Genomic DNA, 27,051 nt, shown 5'->3' on the forward strand with positions numbered 1-27,051 from the left:
TCTGTCTGCCCTCATCCTTCTGGTCCACAGGAATTACCTGCAGTTCATGGTGAGCCACACGCATTTCTGGTTTGCTGTGCTCCACTTTAGCCTCCACAATGCCACTAGGGTGTGCATAAATGTCATGGCGGTGGTTGCAGCATATCTAAATTCAGGGGTTCCAGTCTTCCTCTAACTTGACTGGCTGTTGAAGGCAAGCTCGCCCGGGAATTCGTCGCACATTACCAGACTATGGCAAATCTTTTGCATGCACTGGGATTTACCATCAACATGCCAAAGTCACACCTAACTCCCTCTCAGAAAACTCCCCGTCATCGGAGCCAATCTAGACACTGTGTAGTTTTGCGCCTTGCTCCAGAGCGCCGAGACAAGGATATTCAGGCTATAATTTGAACTTTTAACCAGCATCCTCGATTTCAGTGATTCCAACTGTGGCTGCTGGGTCTCATGGCCTCATGCATCCTGCTAGTAAAGCATGCCCGGTGGCATATAAAAGTTTTCAAGTCCCAGTAGACAGATCATCATAGGAATCTTTCTGACCTGATTGGAGGGAACGGTGAAAAATCTGTAGTGGTGGTGGTGGAGAAACCACGATTGGGTCAGTAGCAGACTACTCTCCCTTTGTCACCCAGAGCGCACAGTGGTGACAGATGCATCACTCCTGGTTTGGGGAGGCCACCTAGGAGACGTGGAGATCAGAGGACTCTGGTCTCCAATTACGTCTTAGCTTCATATTTACCTGTTGGAGTTTTGGGTTATTCTCTTCACATGGCATGCCTTCCATCCATCAATATAAAGTTGGCTTAGGTGTTTACAGGTAATATCACTACCATGTGGTGTTGCAACAAACCGGGTAGGGTGAGCTTGTGAACCATCTTGGGTTACGGAGTAGCGTGCTACTCGCCAAAAGAAGTGCTTCAACACCCCATCAGGGTTAACAAGCGCTATATAAATGCAAACTTTTTCCCTTCTATCACTCCGCTATCATTCTGAATCCAAATAACTGACTAACATATCCACCACTCAAATTACTTTCACATTTAACTATACTAATTCAACACTAATCCTCCTTGGGTTCAAAAGTAGCGTGCTACTCGCCGAAAACGCGTTTTGGTGCCTTGTCAGGGGTAGTAAGCGCTATATAAAATGCAATTACAATTTGCCAGGATTATCTGTTCCCCTGGACCTGGCAGAGGCGCCAGGACATTGTTATGGTCGCGTAGCACCTAGCAAGATCTCGGATTGACAGGCATAATGGACCCAGTCTTTGATGTCTCGCGGCTCATGGATGGTGTCTACACCCGGAGGTGGTGCAAGGTCTCTTCCGAGACAGTGGAGGACCCTGGCTTAATCTGGTCACCACTGCCAAGAACACGCAATGTCAGCACTTCTGTACGCTGGAATTTCCAATGCAGCTTACACTCCGAGAAACATGTAGCCTCAAAAGGAACCAGAGACTATCTAGTCCACCGATAAGTCAACACACTGGAATGGTCCCTTTATTGGCACTGTGATTTCACTTCCGATACGAGAGCCAAACGATGCCACCTACTGGCATGCAGAGATTCAGTCTAACATGTGGGAAATAGTCAAAAGGTAAGGAATTTGCTGTTAGATAAGTCTCTAGCAGAAAAGGTATTACTAAAGTTAAGTAAGTTGGTCATTATCTCTCTCTCGCTTGCCATGCCCAGGAATTTAAATCAGACTATAGCTTCTTCTTGAATGGGCTTCTTTCATGAGGTCTGCGACCAGGCAAGGTTGGGCTCTCCAAAGTTTGCTATCCATTTTTGGGTAATCCAAATGCACTGGTGCTATCCGACAAGTTATTTTGCAATGCTGTGGCGTAGGATGATGGGAGAAAACGGAATCTCAACCTAGTCGTGCCATTCAAGGGCAAATCGGATTGATGTTTTATTTCTTTCATTTCTAGTTCATAGGATGTTCTTCCTTATATCCTACTATTTGTTGCTTCTAATGATTACCTTTTCTGTTTTAACCACTGTAGTTCAAAATGTTTGGAAAGAAGATGTGTGGTACTTTCTTTCACTGCATGCTATTAGTGGAACCCTGCATTGACAGTGTTCTAAGCTTGTATTCGTCGGACTGCTCCTTTCCAAACTGACCACTGGTGAGATACCCAGCAGGCTGTGGCTATGATGCTCTAAATAAACGGCATGATCTTTCTCCACTCGACCCTGAATCTTCAATTCCATGTAGGGCCTTGGCAAGTGTATTCCGCCTTCACCTCCTACCAGTGCTTCCAGGATTAAACAACTTAGCAGTATCAAGCTGTGTCTCACCGACAGCTGAAACCTACAGAAGTAACCTTCAAATCACAAATGGCAGCTGTGAACACATACCACAACATAGTTTTAAGAGATGAAAGTTAAGTGCAGCGTTGAACAGAGTTGGCAAAAACAGGGAAACCTTGTGGAACCCCAACGTCTAAAGGTTAGGGATACTGATCTGAAAGACACTAATTGCATTGCCTGGTCTCAAGCTAAAGAGAAAACCCTCTATGAAGAAGTTACTAAACCAAGACAATAGCACACTTATTTGCAGGTTTGTGGCAGAGTCCTGAGTGGCAGGTTATCATCGGATTGTAGTCTGGACGTTAATGGGCTTTCGGAAGCTAATTAACTTACACAGTTTCATTTACTTTTGCTGATAGTGGTAAACTGTTGATCGATCTTTGGTAACCAAGCCAATTGTTCTTACGATTTGTGCGCCCGAGGTGCAGATCTTCTTCAGTAATCATTTAAACTTCCATTTCTGGATGGGATTAAACTTTAAGCACCCATGCACCAAGTCCACAGTGAAGGAGTCGACCAGTCCAAGTCTGATGCAACAGGGCCCTAGAGCCTTGGACATATAGCAGAAAGAGGAGAGATAACGAATAGTTCCTTACCTGTCGGTGCAGTTTTGCAGCTTGAAGACTTTCTGGATTCACTATGCTGTGCATTATTCCGCGGTCTAGAATCGAAGCATTTTTGTCTCTTTTTGTGGTCCAGGTGGGCGTCGACGTCCCACCATTTGGTGTCCTCCTGCGACATCGGCGTGCTTCCTCCTGAAGCTCCCACCTTTGGGCGCCATCTTCGGATTAATTTTTTTTTTCTTCTTTTTCAAAAATGTTTTTGATTCCCTTTCCTCCTGGCTCATCTTTCTGGCGGAGGTGGGTGGGTTCGCTAGTGAAACCAGACGCTAGTGAATCCAGAAAGTCTTCAAGCTGAAAAAACTAGCATAGACTGTGCATAGACTTTGTAGCGGTTTGCTACGTTTGTGGCAGCTGGGTGGAAGATTAGCGTTGGTTGTTGAATATTTGTTGAAGCACTTTTTGTCCTACTTGTGCTTCCCTGTTCATCTGTATATCCACGTAGTAGTGCTTAGTGAACGTGGATGGTGGGGGGGGGAGGGGGGGGGGGGGTTAGAGAGAGAGATTCATTTGGTCTCCTCCAGGAATCTTTTTTCCACCTGGGACGTAAAGAAACTTTCAGTTTCTCCTCTTGTGTTAGCTACAATTGCTGCTAGGTGTACCTTCAGTGAGGTGTAGCTTAGGTTACTCTATGGCAAGTGCGTTAAGTATCCTTTAACTGTTGATTCCTTGGTGTTTCTTTTCTGGAGCTTCTCCTTGATGCACCATTGGGTGAACCTTTTCCATTTTGCTACATAACACTTCCGTGTGGTAGGTCTCCTCGCCTTCTGCAGCACCGCCAGCGTGCTCTCTGGGAGTTTTAGATGTGCGAACTCTAAGTCATCAGGAGCCAAGCTGCTAGGCTGAGGCTCTCTGGTTCTGGGTGGAGCACCATTTCGTTTTGCATCAAGAGCAGTTCTCTTCTTTTTGGGAACTTGTGTGGTGGCCCTTTTCCACTATCTGTGAGAACCAGGACTGCCTGGCTCATTGTGGTGCTACCATTATCAGCGTCATGTTGCTTGTTCTGCACTTGCTGAGCACTCTGTGCATCAGCGGTATCTGGAGAAAAGCGTAGGCAAATTTCTTCGACCAGCTTATCCATAGGGCATTTCCCTGGGATTGCTGAACTGGCTGTCTGGATGCTAAGTATTGGCATTTTGCATTCTGGTGTGTCACAAACAGGTCTATTTGTGGTCCCCCATTTCTTGAATAGCTTTTGCATTTCCGGTGTATTGAGCTCCCACTCGTGGGATGCTGATGTCTGTCTGCTGAGTCAGTCTGCTTCCACATTGCCCTTCCCTGGTAGATGTATCGCCAGGAGGTCTATTTGTAGTGGAATGGTCCACTTCCATATCTCCTGAGCTAGCCTTGATAGCACCACCGATTGAGTTCCTCCCTGCTTGTTGATGTAGAACATCGTAGTGGTGTTTCTAGAAGGCCTTTAGTTCCAGGTAGTTGATGTGTCTGATCGCATCGGTTTGTGTCCACAAACCCCTCACTTTGAGCCGGTTCATATGCGCTCCCCACCCCATTTGTGAGGGTCACTGTTGGAGTTGGTGGTGCAAATGGTTTCCACTTTGTTATGTTCTCTTTATTCCACCATGTGATCTAGTCTTACACTGTGTGCGTTACAACAACTAGATCTTCCCAACTCCCATTGCCTGTGACCCTTGCTGTTGGAGCCATTCCTGGAATATTGGGGACTAGGTGTATGCAGGACGCCATCATCCCCATGAGTTTGCTCACTGTCAGAGGTTGCCCCTTCCGGTATTGGCGTCTCTCCTTCAGCAGTGTGAAGGTTCTCTTCTTGCTGTGGAACACCCTGCCCTGAATGGTGTTGATCTATGCGCCTAGGAAGATCTTCACCTGCTCTGGTTCTATCGAGGACCCCCCCCCCCACCCCCAATGCATCGAAAACCCTGCCAGCGTGTGCGTGACCCGCTGAGCATGTATTTTGCATTGGTTGTAGGAATTCGCCTTTACCAACCAGTCGTCGAGGTAGGGATATACATGTATCCCCTGCCTCCGTAAGTGCGCCGCTACCGCAGCTAGGCATTTTGTGAAGACCTGTGGTGCGGATTTTAGTCCAAAGGCCAGGGCTGTGAACTGGTAGTGCACTTTGTTGATGGTAAATCTCAGTAGATGTTTGTGTTTTCGGTTCATGAGAATGTGTAGGCGGGACTCTGAAATAAAACAATCCAAACCAAACCATGCTGCCGTTGGTCTTCTGTGAAGGGCTCTTGAGAAAGGAGGCAACTCTGAAACGCGTCGAGCCTGCTACATTGTTTGGAACGATGCAAGAACCTGCTGTGAAATCCGATGTATGAAGAAAGCTAGCGTGAGGGCTTTCCCACCGGAGGGTAACTTCATACGACAGATAGATCCATCTATCTAAAGACACTGCTTTTAAAAACAGCCCTTCAATGCATAAAGGCTTCTACCTGACCCCTTTCCTGACAAATAAGTTCTTCCATCTCCCTCGAGGCCAGACATACCTGGACATATTCTGCCTTAGGATATGGGGGCTTGAGATACAGGGCTGGATAATTGAGCGATGTTGCTTACATAAAACTTAAGTAGAAGGAACCCGTAGGTAGTCAGATTCGTGTGCTTTTCTAACATTTGTGGGATATGCTGGGACTTTTTCAAATCAATGTGCGGTTGTGAGATATCATTTCTCCTTTTCTGAAATTTGTTTTGTTGATATTAGTGTTTTCCTTGATGTTGGCCTGTGTATCTAGGAGCTGTACGTTTAATAAAAATGTATTAAAAAATATATACAAGTCACATGAGAAGTCCAGCTGCCATACTTACACCATAGTTCATAGTAGTAGGTGCAGCACCCCGTCTCACCACAACAGTGGCCCGTCTCACACACATACGGCTGGTTGTTCACCCCGGGACAGTACTCACGAGCCTGAGGAGTGAAAAGTGGCAGCATGAGCATGTGAAGTAAACATATGTGCACAGTCATCCACTTTTAAGCCACAACAATCCATAGGACACTCAAGAACCATCATGTGACCGAGTGTTTAACCAGAATGGCCCACTCAAAGCACATTGCAGTCTGATCAAAGCACAAACCAGACATGTCAAGAATCACTGATTAAGAAACAGAACGTAAACACCATACACTAATTCACAGTACTGCAAGCGGCAAACTCAACGCCAACCTCAGTCAGCCCTGGACTGCTTAACTTTCAAGCCCATGATTTGCAACGTTTAAATAAAAGCCATTTTGATACGGTTTTGATTGACAAATGATTAGACCGTAAGTGCGGCCTCACAATATGGCACGCATAAAGGGAGCACCCCACTGCCTGATAGGTTTTGAGGCTACGCACTTTGGATCTTCAGTCGCTGAAGTACAGGGCAGCCGACACCAGTGATGTGCATATTCACTGGTTATTAATGGACTAGACTGACTAGTTAGAATATATAGTTTTCGTAAATAAACAGGAAGGATTGCTACCACGCATGCCAAAAAGACACGTGACTTAACAGTCAATACCACGACTGTGGTTACCACGAGTTCCATTACAAAGCAAGTCATTAAAACGACTTGCTTTAGGGAAGCGCTGGACTTTGGAATAGTTTAAATCACTATTCCAGCTCCAGTCGGAGTATCAGTGGGGAAGGTGTTGGATTTAAAATCCAACACCAAATTCCCTAAAGCAAGTTGTTGTAATGACTTGCTTTGTAATGGAACTTGCGGTAACGTCGTGGCACTGACTGCGTTGTAAAGGCACTACGATGTAATGCCTGCGTTGTAACAGAGGTTTCCCCTGCCAACCAATAACAAGCATTTGCAATGCAATATGTCTCACATATACAAGAGTTTGAGGTATTGGGATTGTAAATGCCAATAGCTTAAACTCTAGCAAATATGAGACCTATTGCATTATAAAAAAAACTCTAAAAGCGCCACATGCATGGTTTTTTGTTAGTGGAGTCTGCACCCCTTTCAGTAGACAAGCTGTGTCTAAAGAAAGGGGTGCGACAACCATTAAAGTAAAAGTGCAGCATGGGGAGCTTTTACAAATGCCGTGGTTTCACTTTAATAGTGACCACGAACCTTTTAGACATGCCTCGCCTAAAGAAAGGGACGCTGCCTCTAGTAACATGAAAACGCAGAATGCTGCGCCTATAAACATTAAAAATAAAAAGTGAATACATAGAGAGAAAAAAAGCGCCCACGCTCAGCGCCGCAAATAAACCTAAGGTTCGCCCACCACTGTGGTGTTCTGTGCTTTAAAAAAGAAAAGTTAGGAGAGAGCGTGTCATGCCTGCAACAGCAGGTAGGTGAAAACCATTTAAAGAGATGGTGCTCGGAGGCTGTAATTAAAGCCTACAGAGTAATAACACACGTAAGAGGGCAGGCAGATCCTCATGAGAGGTTATAGGATGATACAAGGCGGCATCAAGTAGGGACCATTAAGCATATTGAAGAATAAAAAGCCACAGTTTACAAAAGGACAATGACAAGCCAACGAAAAATATGGGCAGAGTGGGCGGAGCTTCAAGTCCATACCTGAATACAGCATGCATAGACGAGCAGCGCATGCACTGCTCAGGCTCGACCTAAACAAGCATTTGCAATGCAATAGGTCTCACTATTGGCACTTTAAGTGACAATGCCTTTAATTTTTGTGTTCTGAAAACACACACTTTGTACTTAAAGTCGTTGCTTAAAGAAGCAATGCTGGCACTAACTGCACCCCTTTTACTGTCAGCCTTGCTTCTCGAAATTTATAGTGTCTTACACTGGTAACTTTTACCAAGAAAACGAGTGGGAGTTTACTACTAGTCAACAATTCTTACTACAATCGTTCATGGATTCATCCTTGTCAATCTGCAGTAGCATTTCAGTGTATGTTTGAAGTCATTGGCTGCAATCAATAAAGGGCATTGCAGCCAAGGCAATGGCGCTCATAAACAACTCAAACCAGGATTGTATTTTTTATTTCTAAAACAGGGTTAGAAGTGATTGATAAAAGAACAAGTAGTCCAGAGTTAATGCACTGGAAAGCAGAAACTTCAGGACTGAGCATGCTGGGTAATGCAGGGCGCAAAGAAACCCGTCAAAGGAGGAGAGCACGACAAGCTGGAGAACCGATTACTTCTAGTAGGCATGGTTGACCTCTATCTTCTGCAGATGGTTTCAACTACACTTGCAGAAGGTGGCAAGAACCGAGAAAGCTTTATGATAGAAGGGCAAAGAAGTCATAACCAGGCCAAGAACAAGCATTGGAAATGAAATAGGTCTCGCAATATAAAGGTTGGAGCTATTGGTTTTGTAATTGACAAATTAATTTTAATGTGTGGCTTTTGAAACATACAAAAGTAATAGCTTTGTCATTTACAATGGCAATACTTTATACTTTTTCAAATGTGACACCTATAGCATTTGTAATGTCAACGATACATACAATCCAGACCCTACTGCCTTTGACAGTGCTCGTAATTTGCCGAGAGGTACAATGTCAGGCAGGGTGGGTGTCTGTAAAGGTGGAGCAGCCAAGGAACTGAGTTAAGGAGCCACCATGCTAAGAGAGAAGAGCTGTGTGACAATAGTCAAAGCAGCAGGGGACGAGCTGCATTTTTGCCACCCACTAAAAACAAGCTTTCGGCATTGTGGGGGGCTAATTGGGGAGAGTGGGGAAAGGGCCTGAGGTTTCAGTGGGGCGGAGTTGGGCTCGGAGTTTGGATGGGTGAGGGAGGTGGGGGGTCGCATAGCTTGGGAGGAGGCAAAAAGGGGATGGGTACAGGCGGGGAGAGACATTGCATTAAGGGGGTGGTCGCAGCAGGGGCCTTTCATCCTTCTGAGGCCGTTTGTGTTGGGGTGCAGTTCGGTGGGCGATGGGAGGACAGGCCGGGTAGCCAGCAATATTGAAACTATGTAACGTGCAAAACAAACTATGTTACAAATGCGTCCCTGCCGAAGGGAAAGCACTTATTAGCGTGGTACTAACATGTCAGTTATGCCAGCACAATTTAATCTGTGCTTCAAGTGGGCAAAAATTAATACCTGCTTTTGTTTCATTTGAAAGATCGAGTCCCTGCACTGCTGCTTAATTTCAGGAATTTCACTTAAAGGGTAATGCGATAATCACAAAATTACACCAGCGCCACTGCAAATTCGCCCAAGCACACTGATCTCTTAAAACAATGTACATTATTACCCATTAGTGTAAGAATATGTAATTGAGGGATGGTGTGTCGTTGAGTGTTATTGTGGCATTGAGTGGTGTTTTGGCGTTGAGGGGTGTTGATTGAATCAGTGACGTTGACTGATGCTTTGCCGAGTGATGCTGTGGCGCCGACTACACAGCGAGTAATACAACAATTTAAAAGGGGACAAAGCCATCAAAAGAACACTAATTCACAACGCTCAGCAACGCTCAATAGCACAGCATCACTCAATGCCACAAAGAAAGTCAACGCCACAGCATCACTCCGCACCACAGCAACAGTCAACGCCACAAAACAATTCTATACCACAGCACCACTCGGCGCCACAGCACCACTCGGCGCCACAGCACCACTCGGCGCCACAGCACCACTCGGCGCCACAGCACCACTCGGCGCCACAGCACCACTCGGCGCCACTTTCTTTGTTTTGTGGATTTTTCCCGCCATTGTTTAATGGTTTTATTTGTACTACCTTCAGTAACTGCTTTATGTTGTGAATTAGTGTTCTTTCGATGGCTTTGTCCCCTTTTAAATTGTTGTATTACTCGCTGTGTAGTCCGATATTTCTATATTTTGTTTGCATTTGTTTTTTTTTTTTTAATCCTTTCTGCATTTTTATGTAATAATTGCTGCAATGTCCTCGAGATGCATTAAATTTTCATTTTTGAATACCTACAAGTGTGTAATTAGATGTTTAGTTATTGAAATAAATGTTGCCTAACGCTATTTACGTGTGGAGTTGGAGGGTGGATTAGTAGTTGGAGGGTGGAGTTGTAGTTGGAGGGTGGAGTTGTAGTTGGAGGGTGGAGTTGTAGGGTGGTATTGTAGTTGGAGGGTGGAGTTGTAGGGTGGTATTGTAGTTGGAGGGTGGACTTGGACAGTGTGAGGGTGAGTGGATGTGAGGGTTAAGGGGTGTGAGGGTGTGTGATGTTGTGTGAGTGTGGGTGACGGTGTGAGTATGAGTGAGGGGGTGAGAGGGTGAGAGGTATGAGGGTGAGGGGGTGAGAGGGTGAGAGGTATGAGGGTGAGGGGTATGAGGATGAGGGGGTGAGTGTAAGGGGGTGTGAGAGTGTGATAGGTGTGTGTGAGTGAGGGTTAGAGTTTGAGGGTTAGTGGTGTGAAGGTTAGTGAGGGTGTGCGAGTTTGAAGGTTGAGTATGTGGGTGAGGGTGGGTGAGGGGGTGTGAGGATGAGGGGCTGATGGTGAGTGATGGTGGGTGAGGGTGTGCGAGAGTGAGGAGTTTGAGGTTGCGAGTGTGAGTGGGGGGGTGTGAGGGTGTGTTGGTGAGTGAAGGTGTGTGAGGGTGATTGAGGGAGTCTGAGGGTGATTGAGGGAGTCTGAGGGTGTGACGGTGTCTGAGGGTGTGTGAGGGTGAGGGTGTGTGAGGGTGTGATTTGTTGTGAGTGTGAGGTGTTGTGATGATGCCTATAGGTGATTATTTTTTCTCTGTGTATATTGTACAATTTAAATGTATTAATGTTGTGAACGTGGTTCCAGAAGCTAAAAGAGACCTATGTAATGTTGATTGATGCTGGTATTTGCGCAGAATTATAAAAGAAACACATCAGTAATTTTTTTGAATAGGATTCATTTAAAAAGTTATCAATTTCTTAGTAAGGCACATATCAAATTGCACTCCAAAAGCTTTGTTTGCAGTTATTTTGTTTGTGTATTAGAGATAATGTTGACCTTTTATTTTTTTTTACCACAGATGCGTAGTAATTGTTATTTTTAAATGTGTTTAAATTATGGAATGTTTTTTTGGTTGCGCAATTTTATAATGGAATGTAACTGTATACGTTTGCTAATTAGTATAAGTTAGCTATTTTGTGATGGCGTTGTGGTGCGGACTAGTGTTATGGTGCTTTAATGTACTGCTGTGGTTGTGCTGAGTGGTGCTGTGTTGTCTAGTGATAATGTTGTGGTGATGGGTGACAATGTAGTTGTGGTGAAAGGTGATTTGGTGGTGCCGAGTGGTCCTGAGGTGGTGCCGAGTGATAATGTGGTGGTGACGAGTGATGCTGTAGTAGCGTTGAGTGATGATGTTGTGATGGTGAGTGGTGTTGTGGTAAGTGCTGCTGGTGTGTTGCCGAGTGATGCTAGCGTGTCGCTGAGTAATGCTAGTGTGGTGCTGAGTAGTGCTGTGTTGGTGATGAGTGCTGCTGTGTTGGTGTTCACTGATCACCACCTCAGCATTACGCATCACCACAACAGCACCATTTATCAAGACCACTGCATCACTGAGCACCACCAAAGCACAACCACAGTATCACTCAGCACCCCTACAGTCCCACTCAGCTTTTCCACAGCATCACTCTGCAGCACTACAGCAGCACTTTGCACAACAACGTTATTATACAGCACCACCACCTGAGCTATTGGCATAGTAAATGGCAATGCTTTTTATCTATGTGTTGTTTGGAGTGGATTGGATATATGTGGTTTGGAGTGGAATTATGTGTGTTGAATTCCGTGGGGAATTGTGTGGTATGCAGTGTATTTGTATGGTGTATTTAAATTAGGTGTTATAGTGTGCATTGGAATTTTGTGGATAGTAATTATGTGGTTGTGAGTGTACTAGAATTATCTGGAGTGGGATTGTGTCATGAAGTGTAATTATGTGATATGATTGAGTTGTGGATTTGTATGTAGTAGTTTAATTATGTGGTATGCTGTTGATTTTTGTGGGATGTTGAATTGTGTGTTGTGGATTGAATTGATGTGGTCTTACATATTTATAATTCAGGATAGCCCTGTCTGCCTATTTTTATTAGAAAACATGCTGTATTATACCACTGTCTCTTGTTGGTGTTGAAAAACTCACCTTCGTAAAACATTATTTGTTGTATGTGCTATAGTAAGTCAATTAAAAAAAGAAAGAATTGAAAAATGCATTTTTTATGTTTGACTACCTACAAGTGTGTAATACGATGTTTAGTTATTGAAATAAATGTTACCTAACGCTATTTAAGTGTAGAGTAGGAGGGTGGATTAGTAGTTGGAGGGTGGAGTTGTAGGGTGGTATTGTAGTTGTAGGGTGGAGTTTGAGTGTGGACTTGGACGGTGTGAGTGTGAAGGTGAGACTGCCGAGACATGGGGCATTGGAACACTGGATAATGGAGGCTGGAAACGTAGAGCAACGGGTAGCACATGCAGAAAAGTTAGCAATAAACACCCCAATGAGGGGAATGCCAGGACAAGGGGGCATGAAGGCAGCTGCAAGGATACACAGGCATGTAAACAGGGAAGTTATTATACCTATAGAAGGACACGGGTTACAGGAGACACAGCAACATGGAGACAAGTGCAGAGGAGAAAGAAAGAGGGAAGATGGGGACAGTAAACCATGGGCACAGAGACATACAGGCATTAGGACAGCAAAGCACAGGGACAAGCAAGCAAATGCAGCATGAGAACAGGAAAGGAAATTGAAAGAGAGATAGGGACAGGAAAGTAAGAGAGAATGTGAAACACGGATGACAAAAAACACGAAGATGAGGTAGATAATAAGTGTATCCAGCAGGTCTTTGGGACAATTAGACCTTGGAAAGAGCACAGTTGTTAGGGAACCAATTGGCATGTGGTGTTGAAAATTACAACAGATGGAGTAGTAATATACAGGACTCTCTTGCTTGATTTGTGAAAACTCTCTTGGTTTTTGACTGTTTTCACCTCTGAGTACCATGCGTAATGTTGCCATCTGGCATTAGCGTTGCCGACATGACTTCCATGCAGGAGACGTATGGGTTATAATGTTAGTTCAACACTGTGGCGCACGACAACTTGCTACAGTGTCTGAACAACGGAGGTATATCCGAAGCTGCACTCCAATGGTTACAATCCTTCCTGACAGGGAGAAGCTTCCAGGTTCGCCAGGGCGACCACTACTCGAGAGACATAGGTTTGGGCCAGGGCGTCCCTCAGGGTTCGTCCCTGAGCCCAACCTTGTTTAATCTCTATGTCTCTCCAGTGGCTTCAATTGCCGTGAGTCACGGACTGAGCATCGTGTCATACGCCGATGACACGCAGCTGGCTATCTCCCTATCGCGTGCACCCGGTCTTGCGATGGACAGTTTCAGGAACTGCATGCAGGAACTTGCAGCCTGGATGTCCACCAACTGCCTTAAGCTAAACGGCAACAAGACCGAGGTGCTCGTTGTGGGGGGGAACCCATCTGTTTGGTCATCGGCGTGGTGGCCTCCATGTCTGGATGAAGCTCCCATACCACGCCAGGGAGTAAAAAACCTAGGCGTATGGCTCGACGCTGACCTATCTTTTGGACCCCAAATAGACCGAGTTGCAGGCGTCTGTTTTGGTACCCTAAAAACCATAAGGAAGGTTCTTGACCTCCTTCCTATGTCAGCACGGAAAACACTGGTACACGCCCTTGTGACATCACGCCTAGACTACGGCAACCTACTTTACCTGGGTACCACCTGCAAAGCCATGAATCGCCTTCAGGTAATACAGAACGCGGCAGCCCGTCTCATCCTAAAAATCCCTAAACGTTCAGACACCAAAGCCGCTCTCAAAACCCTCCACTGGTTGCCAGTAAGAAGCAGAGTGGAATTCAAAGCCCTCTGTACATGCCACCGCATCCTGGCTAAGAAATCCCCTATTCCACTCCAGAACTTAGTGACAAGGTATACACCTGCACGCGAGCTGCGCTCCTCATATGAGGGCCTACTTAAGGTCCCTAGGGTCAAAAGAGCCCGTATGGGCGGACGCTCCTTCCGCTATCTGGCAGCAAAAAGCTGGAATTCCCTCCCTCTCCATCTCCGTCTGGATCCTTCCGAATCCAGCTTCCGCAAGAACCTAAAAACACACCTGTTCGCCAGATAACGGATCACTGGTCTCCACCTCGGTCAGAGTTCTTCAGTTGCAGCGCGGGGACACGCTTTGGCGTAACCATGCGCTTTATAAGCTACCCTTGATAATAATAATAATAATAGTGTTATTGGCCTGCTTGACGTCTCAGGACCAAACTGCTTGGCCAAAGACACCATTGGTAGTGCTGAGTGGTGTTTTTGTGGTCTAGAGTGATGCTGTGGTGTTAATTTGACCTGTACTGGTGCCTAGTGTTGCTCTTGATGCTAAGTAATGCTGTGTTTGTTGTGAGTGTTGTTGTGTTATTGCTGTTTTTTTATGTGGTGGTGCTGAGTGTTACTTTTTTGTTGCAGATTTGAGCATGTATTTTGGTGTGATGGTGTGTCTTACTGCTGTAGTGTTGATGAGTGTTCTTAGTGTATTGTGTGTTGTGGCGTTATGCTTAGTGTTTGATGTTAGAGGGCCGATCTCAGGAGAGGACAGATTTCGCACCCGACCACCCTGGGACCCACCTCTCTTAGGAATACAGCCGAGCACTGGCGGAAGGCCCTCAGGTGGAGGATCTCGAATCTAGAATGGTACGCGCTGCGCTAGCACCACTTCACAGAGAGACACCACACTGGAGATTTTAAGAGAACCTATTCTTTATCTCTTCAAATCAAAATGGATCTTTATGATCCGCAGATTATTAAGTACAGGTGAGCCGGGGCTCAAAGAGTCTTGGTAGGGATAGGGTAGCGGGACAGTCTCAAAGTTCAAGGTATCCGGCGCACAGCTCTCAATCCTCGAGCTGGGGGATACGGGATGATCTTGGGTCCAGCCAGACCAGATTAGTATCTCGAGCCGCGATCGAATCAGCAGGGCTCACGGTGGTCTTCTTGGTTGCAAAGGAGCCGCGAACGAATCCGCAGGGCTCAAGAGTCCTCCGGATAGTAGGGAAGCCGCGACCAGGTCAGCAGGGCTCTCGTAGTCCAGGATACAACTGGTTTGATCGGTCCAGTGCCACGCCCGATATAGGACTCCCTTCCTTTGATGTCCGGAGTCCTCGCAGGCGGAGGTCTTAGCACCTGGGGGCTGGTTGTTGGGGGTTCCGCCTCGGCGGCTCCTTTCAAGTTGGGTCTGGAGGGATCCCAGACACTCAGCAGGCCTGGAGCCAGCCCTCGGGGAGGCCGGATGGGTGACCAAAACTCATCTTCGAGGGGAGGTGGAAGGTGTGACCAAGCTACTCCTCCCCCTCTCGCTCACAGGGAGCGCTCTACCCCCTGGCTGGGGATGGCGCCGTCGGCCGAGGTCGGGCCGGGGCGGCCATCTTAGGTGCAGGGACATGGGCCTCTGCCTCGGGTACCAGGAAATGGGAGACGAGGACGGGAAGCCCAGGGTCGGGGATGCGTATCATGGCGGGAAGGGTCGGGTGTCTCAGGGTCTTGGGAGGCTATCTGGCTCGGGGGTGACCACGCCACGAGGACGGGTCCAACATTTGATGTTTTTTTATTTGTTTTTCTGATGTGATGCTGTGTGAGTGTGATGCATGTTATTTTTGTATTGGAACGTGTTTGTGTATGTTTTATATGTACGTAATTGTACTGAGGATTGTTCTAGAGGTGAGGAATCTGTAGCATGGTGTGGTGGGTGCATCTGTGGAGCAGTGTGGTGGGTGCATCTGTGGAGCAGTGTGGTGGGTGCATCTGTGGAGCAGTGTGGTGGGTGCATCTGTGGAGCTGTGTGGTGGGTGCATCTGTGGAGCTGTGTGGTGGGTGCATCTGTGGAGCTGTGTGGTGGGTGCATCTGTGGAGCTGTGTGGTGGGTGCATCTGTGGAGCTGAGTGGTGGGTGCATCTGTGGAGCTGTGTGGTGATAGGGCCTTGAGTCAGAATGTATCAAATGTATGCTGCTGAATGGGAGAGAGGCTGGGTGATTTGTGTTTAAAGTAGTTTGCACGTCTTATTTTCTTTGTTTAGGCTGTATGTTTGAAAGGCATGTTGTAAATATAATGTGTGACCGAAATGTAGATAGAGGTGTGGCGAAATGGTATGAGCTGAGTGTGCGCCCGAAGTTACCCAAAGCCTGTGGTGAGTGGGTTTATGTGAAATGAATTGGAGAGTCAGGCGCGCATGCTGGAGAGTGTTTGCGTTTAGTATGCAGCTAAATGTTAGATGTGTGTGTTAATCGTATTTTAAGTGTAAGGTGAGGCTGTGGCCACAGTGGATCCCTAGCACGCTGTAGAGGGAGGAAGTGAAAGAGTAGGCATGATGAATGGGAGTGAGTCTGTGTTTAATTTTATTTGTAGACAAGTAGGTTTTTAATTAAAGCTAGCCATCCCTCCTGTGAGTGGAAGTTGTTACCTTATGATGCAAGCATCGAGCCTAGAGTCTGAATATTATTATTATTATTATTATTATTTATTTTTATAAAGCGCGTAGTCACCCGGAAGTATCCCAGCGCTGAGGAACCCTAAAACATTAAAACTGAGGACTGAGGCTGAGTTCCCGAAAAGGACATAGGAGCTAGGGAAAAAGATGTGTCTTTAACCGTTTCCTAAAACGGAGGTATTGGGGTTCCAGACGAAGATCCCGAGGAAGGGAGTTCCAAAGACGGGCCGCATGGACCGAGAACCGTCTTCCTCCTGAACGTGCTTTCCTAAACCTTGGGGCATTGATGAGATTTTCTGCGTTAGAGCGGAGGGATCTCGAGGCTATATAAGGGGTAATGAAATTTCGGAGAATTGGAGGGCCTTGGTTGTTCAGAGTTTTGTGCACCAGGCACAAGGCTTTAAATTTAATTCTTTCCCTTATGGGGAGCCAATGCAGGAGTTTGAGGGCAGGTTTGGCCGATGATCTGGCCGGGGTGTTGGTAATGATCCGGGCAGCAGTATTCTGGATCCTTTGCAGTTTATTCAGTGTTGCTTCCGGTGCACCCAAATAAATCGCATTACTATAGTCCAGTCTTGATATAATAAGACCCTGGACTAATAGTTTTTGCGATTTCGGAGGAAGAAGGGGCAGGACTTTCTTCAGGGATTTTAGAAGACCGAAACAGGTCCCTACGACCTTCTTTGCTTGCGGGGCGAATGAGAGTTCCGAGTCGATCCAAACACCCAGACTTTTCACCTCTGTCTTTGGGTCTGGGGGAGGACCTAGACATGTTGGCCACATGTCCAGAGGAAGTGAGGTTCCTTTTGAGCCGAGTACAAGGACCTCGGTTTTTGCCCCGTTTAATTTTAGCGCTGATATGTTCATCCAATGATGGACCTGCGTGAGGCAGTTAAGGAGATCGGCTTTCTGTTGTTTAGGGTGGGACAAAGACACCACTAATTGTGTGTCGTCAGCATAGCTGATGACACTCACTCCGAAAGGGGTGATGACCTCCTCCAATGTGGACATATAGATATTAAATAATGTAGGGCTCAGGGAGGAGCCCTGAGGCACACCACATTGGAGGGGCATTTCGGAGGAGCGGGCGTTCTTCTCCCAGATCTGATAAGATCGTTGTGTCAAGAAGGATGAGAGCCAAGATAAGGCTGTGCCTTCTAGACCAACTCTTGCCAGCCTTTCGATGAGGAGTTGGTGGTCAACGGTGTCGAACGCTGCACTAAGGTCGAGGAGGATCACTGCCACTGATCCTCCACCATCCAGCAGCGTTCTAGCTTCCTCTACCGCCGCCAGGAGGGCGATGTCCGTGCCCTGTCCTGGTCGGAAGCCCGTCTGGGAGTTTTTCAGTTTGTTGTTAGCCTCTAGGTACTGCGAAAGTTTCTTGTTGATGAGTTTTTCCGCAATTTTATATATCAAATGTATGCTGCTAAATGGGAGAGAGGCTGGGTGATTTGTGTTTAAAGTCGTTTGAACGTGTTATTTTTTTTTTTTTAGGCTGTATGAGCGTGCTGGAGAGAAAGGGGAGAGGCGGCCAGGAGGGGAGAGACGGCCTGGCACCCGTCAAAGTGAAAGCTGTGGGCAGTGAATAAATTAGGGGAGGAGAAATGCCTGAGGCACAGCGCACGCTGGGGATAGCCGTGGGAGGGAGTCTTGTCGCTTTCATGTGCACGCGCTTTTAATGTCAATGCGCTTGCGCATTGAGCTTGCTTTTCACGGGCACTGCAAGGAATCGCAAGTTGGTTAAAGTCTGTTTAAGCCCCTATAGTCTCGTAAGCTCAATGCGCATTGACAGGCGAGACCTAAAAACAGTATTGTCACATTAAGTGGTGGTGGGTTTGCATATGGCAGAAAATCACCCACAGCTACTGTTCCTATCACATGCATGAGAATGTGGTTTGTAGTTCCATCAATAGAAGTAGACCCCAGTTCGACCCAAGACTTCTTAAACGGGCTAATGTGAGAGTCAAAAAGACACTAGCTGGTGGACACAAGCCCGTTGCAGACCATAGATTTGTTAAGAGGGTTAATGTGAGAGACTAATCAACAGGCACTGATTATATATCAAGAAAAGAACTACTGGGCTGAAGCCGGTATACAAGCCCATTGTGTAGTTGCAGCCTTCAGACTACTTTCTTATCTAAAAGGTTCTTATGAAAAAAAAAAATGAAAAAAAAAAAGAGTTGAAACAAGCTAAATATTCGAGAAATCAAACCATGAAAATCAAATCTGTGAGCTGCTGCTGGTTGCACTTGTGCGGCAACAGCCCCGAGAACAGGGGAGGCTGATCATGAAAAACACAAAGAAACAGGATTTCCTGCAGTGCACGAAGCACTTACGAAGTCCTAACAGACAACAACTTTGATTTTTTTTTTTTTTTTTTTTAAATATATTTTTATTACAGGAATCAGTAAATCAGTACAGTAACGACCAGCATGGTATCATAAGCAATAGTAACAGAATAAAGCCCTCTGGCCCCTCTCCATAAAGTCTGTACACAGCCAACCAGCCCACAACCCTGGGGTCGGGCGGCGAATCGCAATGGGGGTCAGTAGGATGCTGGAGCTGGTCCGGATAATGCACTGTCCTTCATCTGCTTTTCCAAACAAGCCTAAAACCCCCAAAATAAACCCCCTCCCCATAAATGTCTACTAACTAAAAGAACCCCCCCCCCCCCCACCACCAGCGCCGGGGAGCTATCAACATAGGATCTGCTATCGGACCCACGGGGAAGGCAATAGGACTGTCAGTACTAACGTTCACCGGGACTCGGGGTGAGTCGCTTCTTCACTTTCAGAGTCGCTAGGGGCACTATAATCCCTGAGGGCCTGCACCAATATCTCCCACTCCAACGCGGCCTCCTGCGCCTTCTCATTACCCTGCCTCCAAGCCAGTTGATATCTCAGTGCGCTCTCTCCCGCCGCCCACTTCACAAGCTCACTGCGCCATCTGCTGCCCGCCGGACCAGCTCGTGCCTTCCAGTTCCTAGTCACCTCTCGTTTAGCAAGGAGGAGCCCCAGGTCGATAAACTTACTAGAAATTTTATTCCTGGGGGTATGGGGAAACCAGTGTAGGAGCCCCACCGCCGCATCCAATGATAAGAGTCTCCCTGTCACCTCCTCCAGGGTCGTCGCTACCTCCTGCCAGTAGGATGTCAGTTCTGGACAGGCCCATAACATGTGTAGGAGGTCCGCCTCCTGAGCCGGGCATCTAGGGCATTCCGCCGAGGCCGTGGCAAAATAACGCCTGATTTTCACCGGGGTCAGGTACGCTCTATGGAGAACATAATAGTGGACCAGTTGGAAACGGGCGTTGCGTGTGCCCTTCCAGGCCCGTCTCACCAACTGGGACCAGGTCGTTTCCGGGATCTCCCTACCAATGTCCTCCTCCCAGCGGGTCCTCAAAGTGGTGAGAGGAGCCAATCCCTCGGTAATCAACCTGCCGTATAGGCAAGTGACCGCCTTCACCGTGCCCGCCGACATCATTACGTACTGGCACACCTGAGATAAGTGGGGTTCCTCCTGCCCGTTCTTCCAGTATGCCTGGATCGCTCGTACAATGGCCGAGTGCAGCAGAAAGTCACCTCGGGAGATCCCGAAGCGGTCAATGAGATCCTGAAAGGACAAGAGCGCGCCGTCCTCGTACATATCACCAACGAGCTGTAAACCGGATTCCTCCCAGGCCGCCAAGCGTGACCAATCCCCTCCGTGGGGGAGGGCCGTCAGCATCCCCAACGGTATTTCTGGCGCATATGGTGTTCTCAGTTGGCCTCGGGCGTGGGCCCGATTCCAACACAGGCGGACAGTCCGCTCCTCCATCGACAAGTCCCGCAGGACTAAGCGTTGTCGCAGCGCTATAAAGGAGAGAACATGCCTGGCCATACCTGTCCCTCTTCCGTCTTCCGGGCCCCGGAATTCCCTGGCGATCTCCTGGGTAAAGGTCTGGAGCTGTGCCGCCAGATAATACTTTTCGAAGTCCGGCACAGCGAGCCCCCCCTCGTCTTTCGGCCTCATCAAGGTATTGAGGGCCACCCGCCGCCGGCCCGTTCCCCAGAGGAATCCGACCACCATAGAGCGTAATCGACGGAACGTGGCCGGTGGGACCCAGATCGGCAAAGTCCGGAAGTAATATAACAACCGGGGAAGCGCCACCATTTTGAGCAGGGCGATACGTCCCGCCACTGAGAGCGGCAGCGTGGCCCAAAAGTCCATGCAACCTCGGAGTGCTCGAATGCAGCGGGCAATGTTTCCATCTAGAAGGTCGGGTTGTTCGTGGTAAACGAATACCCCAAGGTACTTAAAGCAGTCGGGCTCCCATCTAATCTCCCTACTCAGCGCAGGGGCGGGGGTACCCCTGCGTACCGGAAAAAGACAGGTCTTAGACCAATTCACTCGGAGGCCCGAGACCTCTCCGAACTCCGTGAGCGCCAATTCCGCTCCCCGTAAAGCGTCGACCGGGTCCTCTAGGAAGAGCAACAGGTCGTCCGCATAAAGCGAAACATAATGCGGGCCCGCAGACGTCCATAAGCCCGTATAGTGGGCTCCCGAGCGAAGGTGCAGCGCCAGTGGCTCCACCGCCAGCGCAAAAAGAAGCGGGGACAAGGAGCACCCTTGCCGCGTGCCTCGTTCCACCGGATACCGCGATGAAATCAATGGGCCCGCTCGGACCCTGGCCGAAGCAGAAGCATAAAGAACCGTGGTCCATCGGACAAATCCCTCCCCTAGGCCGAGTCTCCGTAACACCGTGCAGAGGTAGTCCCACTCTAGGCTATCAAAAGCCTTCTCCAGGTCCACCGATAAGACTACCGGGGACGGGGCATCCACAAATGGTTCCCCTAGCAAACGGAACAACCTACTAATATTCATAGTCGTGTTCCGCCGTGGGATGAAACCGGCCTGGTCCTCATGCACCAGAGAACTCATGTGTCCCAGCAGCCTCGAGGCCAAGATGCTGCTCAGTATTTTGTAGTCCACCGTCAACATCGATAGGGGACGGTAGGACCCCGGGTCGGATGAGTCTCGGCCCGGTTTGAGGAGAGGAACCACCAGCGCCTCACACATCGAGCTCGGGAGTCGCCCCAGCCTCTTCGCCTCCCTGTAGACCACCAGTAATCGAGGGGCTAGTAGGTCAGCGTAAGCTGCATAAAACTCCACTGGTAGGCCATCGAGGCCCGGGGTCTTGTTTCTCGCCATCCGTTTAATGGCCCCGCGGATCTCCCCCAATTCAATGTCGGAACCCAAAGTTTTCGCCACTTCCTGCTCCACCGTGCGGAGCTCCAGTGGGCGAAGGTAATTATCAAGCCGGTCTGGGTCACGTGCGGAGCGACTGCGGTATAAACCTTCATAATAATGCCGGAAGCAACAAAGAATCTCCGGTTGGGTGCATACCTCGGTTCCGTCTACCCCACGCATACTTGTCGTCGTTTTGGACTGGCGCGTAGGGTTGGCCAACCACGCTAACAACGCACTCGCCCTGTCCCCCTCCGCGATAGACCGGACCGTATAGGCCTTATAATCAAAACAGCGGAGCCGTTCGACCTCCACCGGCACCTTCTCCCTCGCCTCCGCCGTTTGTGTTTGCAATTCCGGGTGTCCGGGGCGTCGAATCTCAAACTCGCGGAGTTCCCGGTCCGCTGTGTCTAGGTCAGCCAGGATGACGCGCCTCATGCCCACCTTCTTGGAGATACAGTAGCCCCTCACCACTACCTTAAAAGCGTCCCATTCTAACGCCCTAGTACTCGCGGAGCCGCCGTTGGACGCAAAATAATCCGATATCCTCTCCCCCAAGTCCGCCTTGAAGACACTGTCCTCGAGGATCTCGGGTCGCAATTTCCAGGTGGGCACCGCCGGCGTCCCCGGAAACCAGCGAAGGTCCAGTAGGAGGGGGTTATGGTCCGAGATGGTCCTCGATAAGTACTCCGATCGGACCGCTGCCGAAACCAGTTCGGGCGATCCAAGAAATCCATCTAGTCTGACATGCAACTCATGGAGGCTTGAGAAATATGAATAATCCCTAGTTGCGGGGTGATGCGCCCTCCAAATGTCCGTCAAACCCCAGCGGGTCTGCCAATCCTGACGACCCTTAGCCGTGCGACGGACCGGGGAATCGGGAAGCGGGGGATGCGAGCGGTCTATGTCCACATCCACTACGGAGTTAAAGTCTCCCCCCAGCAGGAGGGGCCCGGCGAAAAAGTGGGCCAACGAGCCCGATAACCTGGAAAGGAAGGCAGTCTGGTCTACGTTAGGAGCGTATACACAGCAAACGTTCAGGTCCCTCCCCCCTAGAGTGCCCGAGATGGCCACGAACCGCCCCTCTGGATCCAGTACTGTCCTCGTGACTTGGAAGGGGACCCCTGCCCTGATCCATATTAGCGCCCCCCTGGCATAAGCAGAGTACGACGTGGAGAAGACCTGCCCCCGCCACCTACGCTGAAGCGCCGCCCCTTCCGCCTTGTTCAGATGAGTTTCCTGTAGCAGCGCCATTTGCACTCCCCTACGCACTAAATAAGCGTGGACCTTGTGGCGCCTGGACATAGTGTGAAGCCCCCTTACGTTCCAAGTAACACATTTCAAGTTAGCAACATCAGCCATTGTCCCAGATTGTTCTTGCACAGTCCCCCCATCCGGGTCCCGTCAAAGAAAAGACATCAATCCTCCCAGCGCTGATGGCGGCCATTTTCCCCAACCCAAACCAAGCAACCCAAAAACCCACCAAACTCCCCTCCACCCACCCCAGAACAGGACCCAAACTGCACCATCTAGATCCCATCCAAACCTCGTCCTCCATCAACCCCAGAGCCCCCTCTAATCCTACGGTCGCCACCGTAGGAAGGCCTTATGGGCCAGGTGCGGGCTGGGCGGAGGCAGTGGGCCCTCGTCGCCCAGGCCACCAGGACTATAACAAGCCCCAAACAGTGCTAAGACCTCCCGGGGCAAAAGCAGAGGCCCCCCAACCCTCTCCCCCTCGTTATCATCAGTAAGGAACGGCAACCGCCTCCCCCCCGCCGGGCCCCCACCCAAAACAAAGCAGTATACCCCGTTACCCTTGTCCATCCAAAAGGTCCTCCACCGATTTCGGTGTGATCACCGGTGTATGGGCACTATCTGCCACTGAACCCTCCGAGTCCGATGGTGCTCCCTCATCACCCGGGTTTTCTTCCTCCTCGATGACTTCCTCCCTTGCTCCCGACAACACTTCCAGCACTCCCCTCCGTTCAGATGATGTCTCCGCAGTCGAGGGCCCTCCCGTGCGGCCGCGGCGATTCCTGACCCTCTTGGATCGCCGCCTTTGTTCCGGCTCGTCTGCTCGTTGGGACGAGGAGCCAAAGCCATCTTTCCCTGTCCTGTACAAATCGAGCCAGACACAGACATCCTCCGGGGTGTCAAAGAACTGGGTTTTGTCATCGACAATGATGCGGAGCCTTGCAGGGTATAGGAGTGAATACTGAATGCCCTCGCTCCTGAGCTCGCGCTTGACCGCCAGGAAGAAGAACCGCTTGCGCTGCGTCTCGTAGGTGTAATCTGGGAAAATGTTCACCTGACTGTTCGCTACTTTGAACGGGCCATTGTGCCTGGCGGCATTGAGGATTAAGTCCCTGTCTCGGAAATGCAGCAACCGCGCCACCACCGGCCTCGGGGTGCGTCCTTGCTGTAGGGGCCGTGCTGGGACTCTGTGGGCCCGTTCCAGAGTGTAGAAGGAGGACAGTCCCTCCGGGACCACCGTGTCTCGGATCCAGGCCTCCAAGTATTGCACCATGTCGCCATCCTCGATCTTCTCCGGCAGGCCCACCACTCGGATGTTGTTCCTCCTGTTGCGGCCTTCCGCATCCTCCGCCCTCCGTTCCAGGGTCTCAATTCGGGATAGGGCATCCTTCATCGTCGCAGCCAAGGTTCGCTGCGCCGGCTCCAAGGTTTTCACCGTGCCCTCCACCTCCTTGACCCGGTCTGAAAGTTTGCCATGGTCCGCCCTGAGGAGGCCCAGGCTCGTCGCTACCTGAGCAATGTCCTGTTGGAGGGCTGATCTCGTAGTCTCTATCGCCTCCAGGACACGGTCGAACTGTTGCTGCATCGGCGCGCCACCAGAACTTTTTGGGTCCCCATGCTCCTCTTTGTCCTGGGCTTCAGAGTCCGAGGCGGTCTGGGTGGATCCCTTGGCTCCTCTGGGTTTCCCCATGCCTCCAGGGGCACTCCGTGAGGGTCCCGTAGTAGGCGTCTCCGAGTGCGGGTGTCGACCACGACCTTCCCGGGTGCTTGTCCCCAATTCGGGTCCGGGCGACCTCCTTCTCCAGAGCCTGTGGAGACTCCGCCGCTTCGGCTCACGCCATCGCCACGGCGTCCGAGGGCACCGATGAGGGGGCGGAGACAGCCGTCGTCGAGTCGGGCAGACCCGTTCACCCACTATAACCCCGGGGTGAGGGCCACCTACTCCCTCGGGTGATCTGTGGCGCCAGAGTGTCTCGCCTCCCATGTAAGTGGACTGGCCAGGAAGACGTAGCTAGTCGCGAAGCGAGCCACCGCTTGGACCACAGGGCGTCCGCTCCCGGTGCCCTCCACTGCGTGGGCATCCGCCCGGCCGTCCAACCGAGTGTAAATCCGTTGCAAGAGGTCCAATCCAGTAATGTCCAATGTCCAGAACAGCCGGGGAAGGCGAAGCAGAGCGCCAGTCGCCACCCGCGGCACCTCTGCAACTCAGTAGTTCCGAATAGGGGGACAAAGGGGTCCGGGCGCCATGTTGGGTCGCACTCCGCAACTCCGCAAACTTCGGTTTTACTCCGAAACTACCCTCGTCCGAGCTTCACCAGGGGCCCCGGCAGGTTTCCGTCGGCACGCTCAGCAGAATGCGGGGTCTGGGGTGCCCCGCAGCCTCCGATTTTCAGGATAATTCCGGGCTTAGTCCCGGAGCCGAGCACTCAGGCGACCATCGCCATCGGCGCCCAAGCCACGCCCCCACAGACAACAACTTTGATGACTGGGCTCAGTTCAAGTCTTGCCCACTTTTCCCAAATGTAGATTTACTTTCCAATTATGTGCATTTTTTGCGAAATAAACAGTCATCACAAATGTCAACGAGATTTGCAGTGTAGAGAGAAGTTGCCCTTTATACAACACGTACTGAGGTTTCAAGTCACAACGCAGTGACCGCTGATCACATTTTACAATTACATTGGAATCCGACTTAATTCTGCTACAGATTTTGGATTAGATCCACAATCAGTTCTCTTAGGTCTGTAAGAGTCCACATTATTGTTGATATAAAGAGGCCAACTGTGATGCACTGGCTGGGCTGTCACAGGGTCACACTACTAAGGGGGGGGGGGGGGGGGGAGGGGGTCATAGTGTCCGTTTGGTCATATTTCCTCCGTTCCCTTCTAAAGTGAACGTATGATGGAGCAAGGTGTCTTTGGTAAAGATTACTACTTCTGCCTTGTCTGTTAGATGGAGGCAGTTGGTTTTAATTCATCTGGCGACTTCAGTCTGACAGGAGGAGCAATGGGTCCTGGTGTATGGTGTCTTGTGGGAGAGTATGAACTGTGGGTCGGCATAGGATATGCTGTTGATTTCATGAAGTATGCTGGCAAGTGGGGTCATGTAGGCGTGGAACAGATTGTGGCTGAGTGAGGATCTTTGTATTAGCCGGACTCTCCTCACTGTTAACACCCTCAAGATCATGAAGAGCATCCACTCTGTAGCACACTAACCACTGGCCGCACCATATCTTCAACAAAGCTGGCACCTTCATCGGCCACGAACTCTGCTGCACCATCAACTCCGGCACCTGCCCAGAAAACTGGAAACACAGATCAACCCCTTACTGAAGAAACCCTCTGCCAAACCGAAGGACCTCAAGAACTTCAGACCAATCCTTCTACTCCCCTTCAAGGCCATCAGCGCCCAACTTTGAGTTCTCAAAGCGAACCACATCCTGGACCTATTCCAATTCAGCTTGCGAAGCAACCACAGCACCAAAACCGCCCGCCTTGCCACTAAACAACGTCTACACCCTCCTCAACCGAGGCAGAACTGCAGACCTCATCCCCCTAGACCACACTATGCACAAGACTCCACGACGCCGGCATCGGCGACAAAGCCTTGGAATGGAACGTCTCCTTCCTCGCCAGCCGAACACAGAGTCAGACTACCACTGTTCCCTCCGGAACATACAGAGATCAGCTGCAGAGTGCCCCAGGGCTCCTCCCAAAGCCCTACTCTCCAACATGGACACGGCCCCGCTCGCAGCCATCGTCAGGAACCACGGACTCAACGTAGGTCTCCTATGCTGATTCTCTCACTCACCAATGAACCCAGTCACCAAAAACAACTTCTACGACGTGATGAAGGCTGTCGTCATCCGGATGAAGAACTGTTGCCTAAACTCGGAGAAGACCGAAGTCTTCATCCTGGCCTCCACCCCCTCTGCCTGGGACGGATCCTGGTCGCCTGCAGATATTGGAACCTCCCCACCCACAGACCACGCAAGAAAGTGCAGCATCATTCTTGACTTCTCGCTCACCGTGAACTGGCTCACCATGAACTGCCAGATCAATGTTGTCTCATCCTGCTTCCACGCGATACGCCTGCTCTGAAAGATCTTCAAGCGGATCCCCACCAAATACAGAAAGACAATCACCCACTCACTCATCACCAGCAAACTACTATGGAAATACAGTCTATGCTGGTATCACCCAGAAACTCAAGCAAATTGCAGTACATTAGGAACGCCTCTGCCAGACTCATCCTCAATATCCGATGTTGCAGGC

General features: G+C 49.6%; 1 protein-coding gene across 1 annotated transcript in view; it reads right to left on the bottom strand.

Moving 5' to 3' along the window:
* WBP1 (WW domain binding protein 1) overlaps positions 1-27,051 on the bottom strand; it is a 63,422-nt gene that overhangs the window by 20,480 nt on the left and 15,891 nt on the right. Inside the window, exon 2 of the mRNA XM_086964361.1 lies at positions 5,726-5,828. Coding sequence (XP_086820487.1) covers positions 5,726-5,828 — 103 coding nt within the window. The remainder of the gene's footprint in view (positions 1-5,725; positions 5,829-27,051) is intronic.

This window comes from Lissotriton vulgaris, chromosome 3_2, assembly GCF_964263255.1.
Source record: "Lissotriton vulgaris chromosome 3_2, aLisVul1.2, whole genome shotgun sequence".
Lineage (NCBI taxonomy): Eukaryota > Metazoa > Chordata > Amphibia > Caudata > Salamandridae > Lissotriton > Lissotriton vulgaris.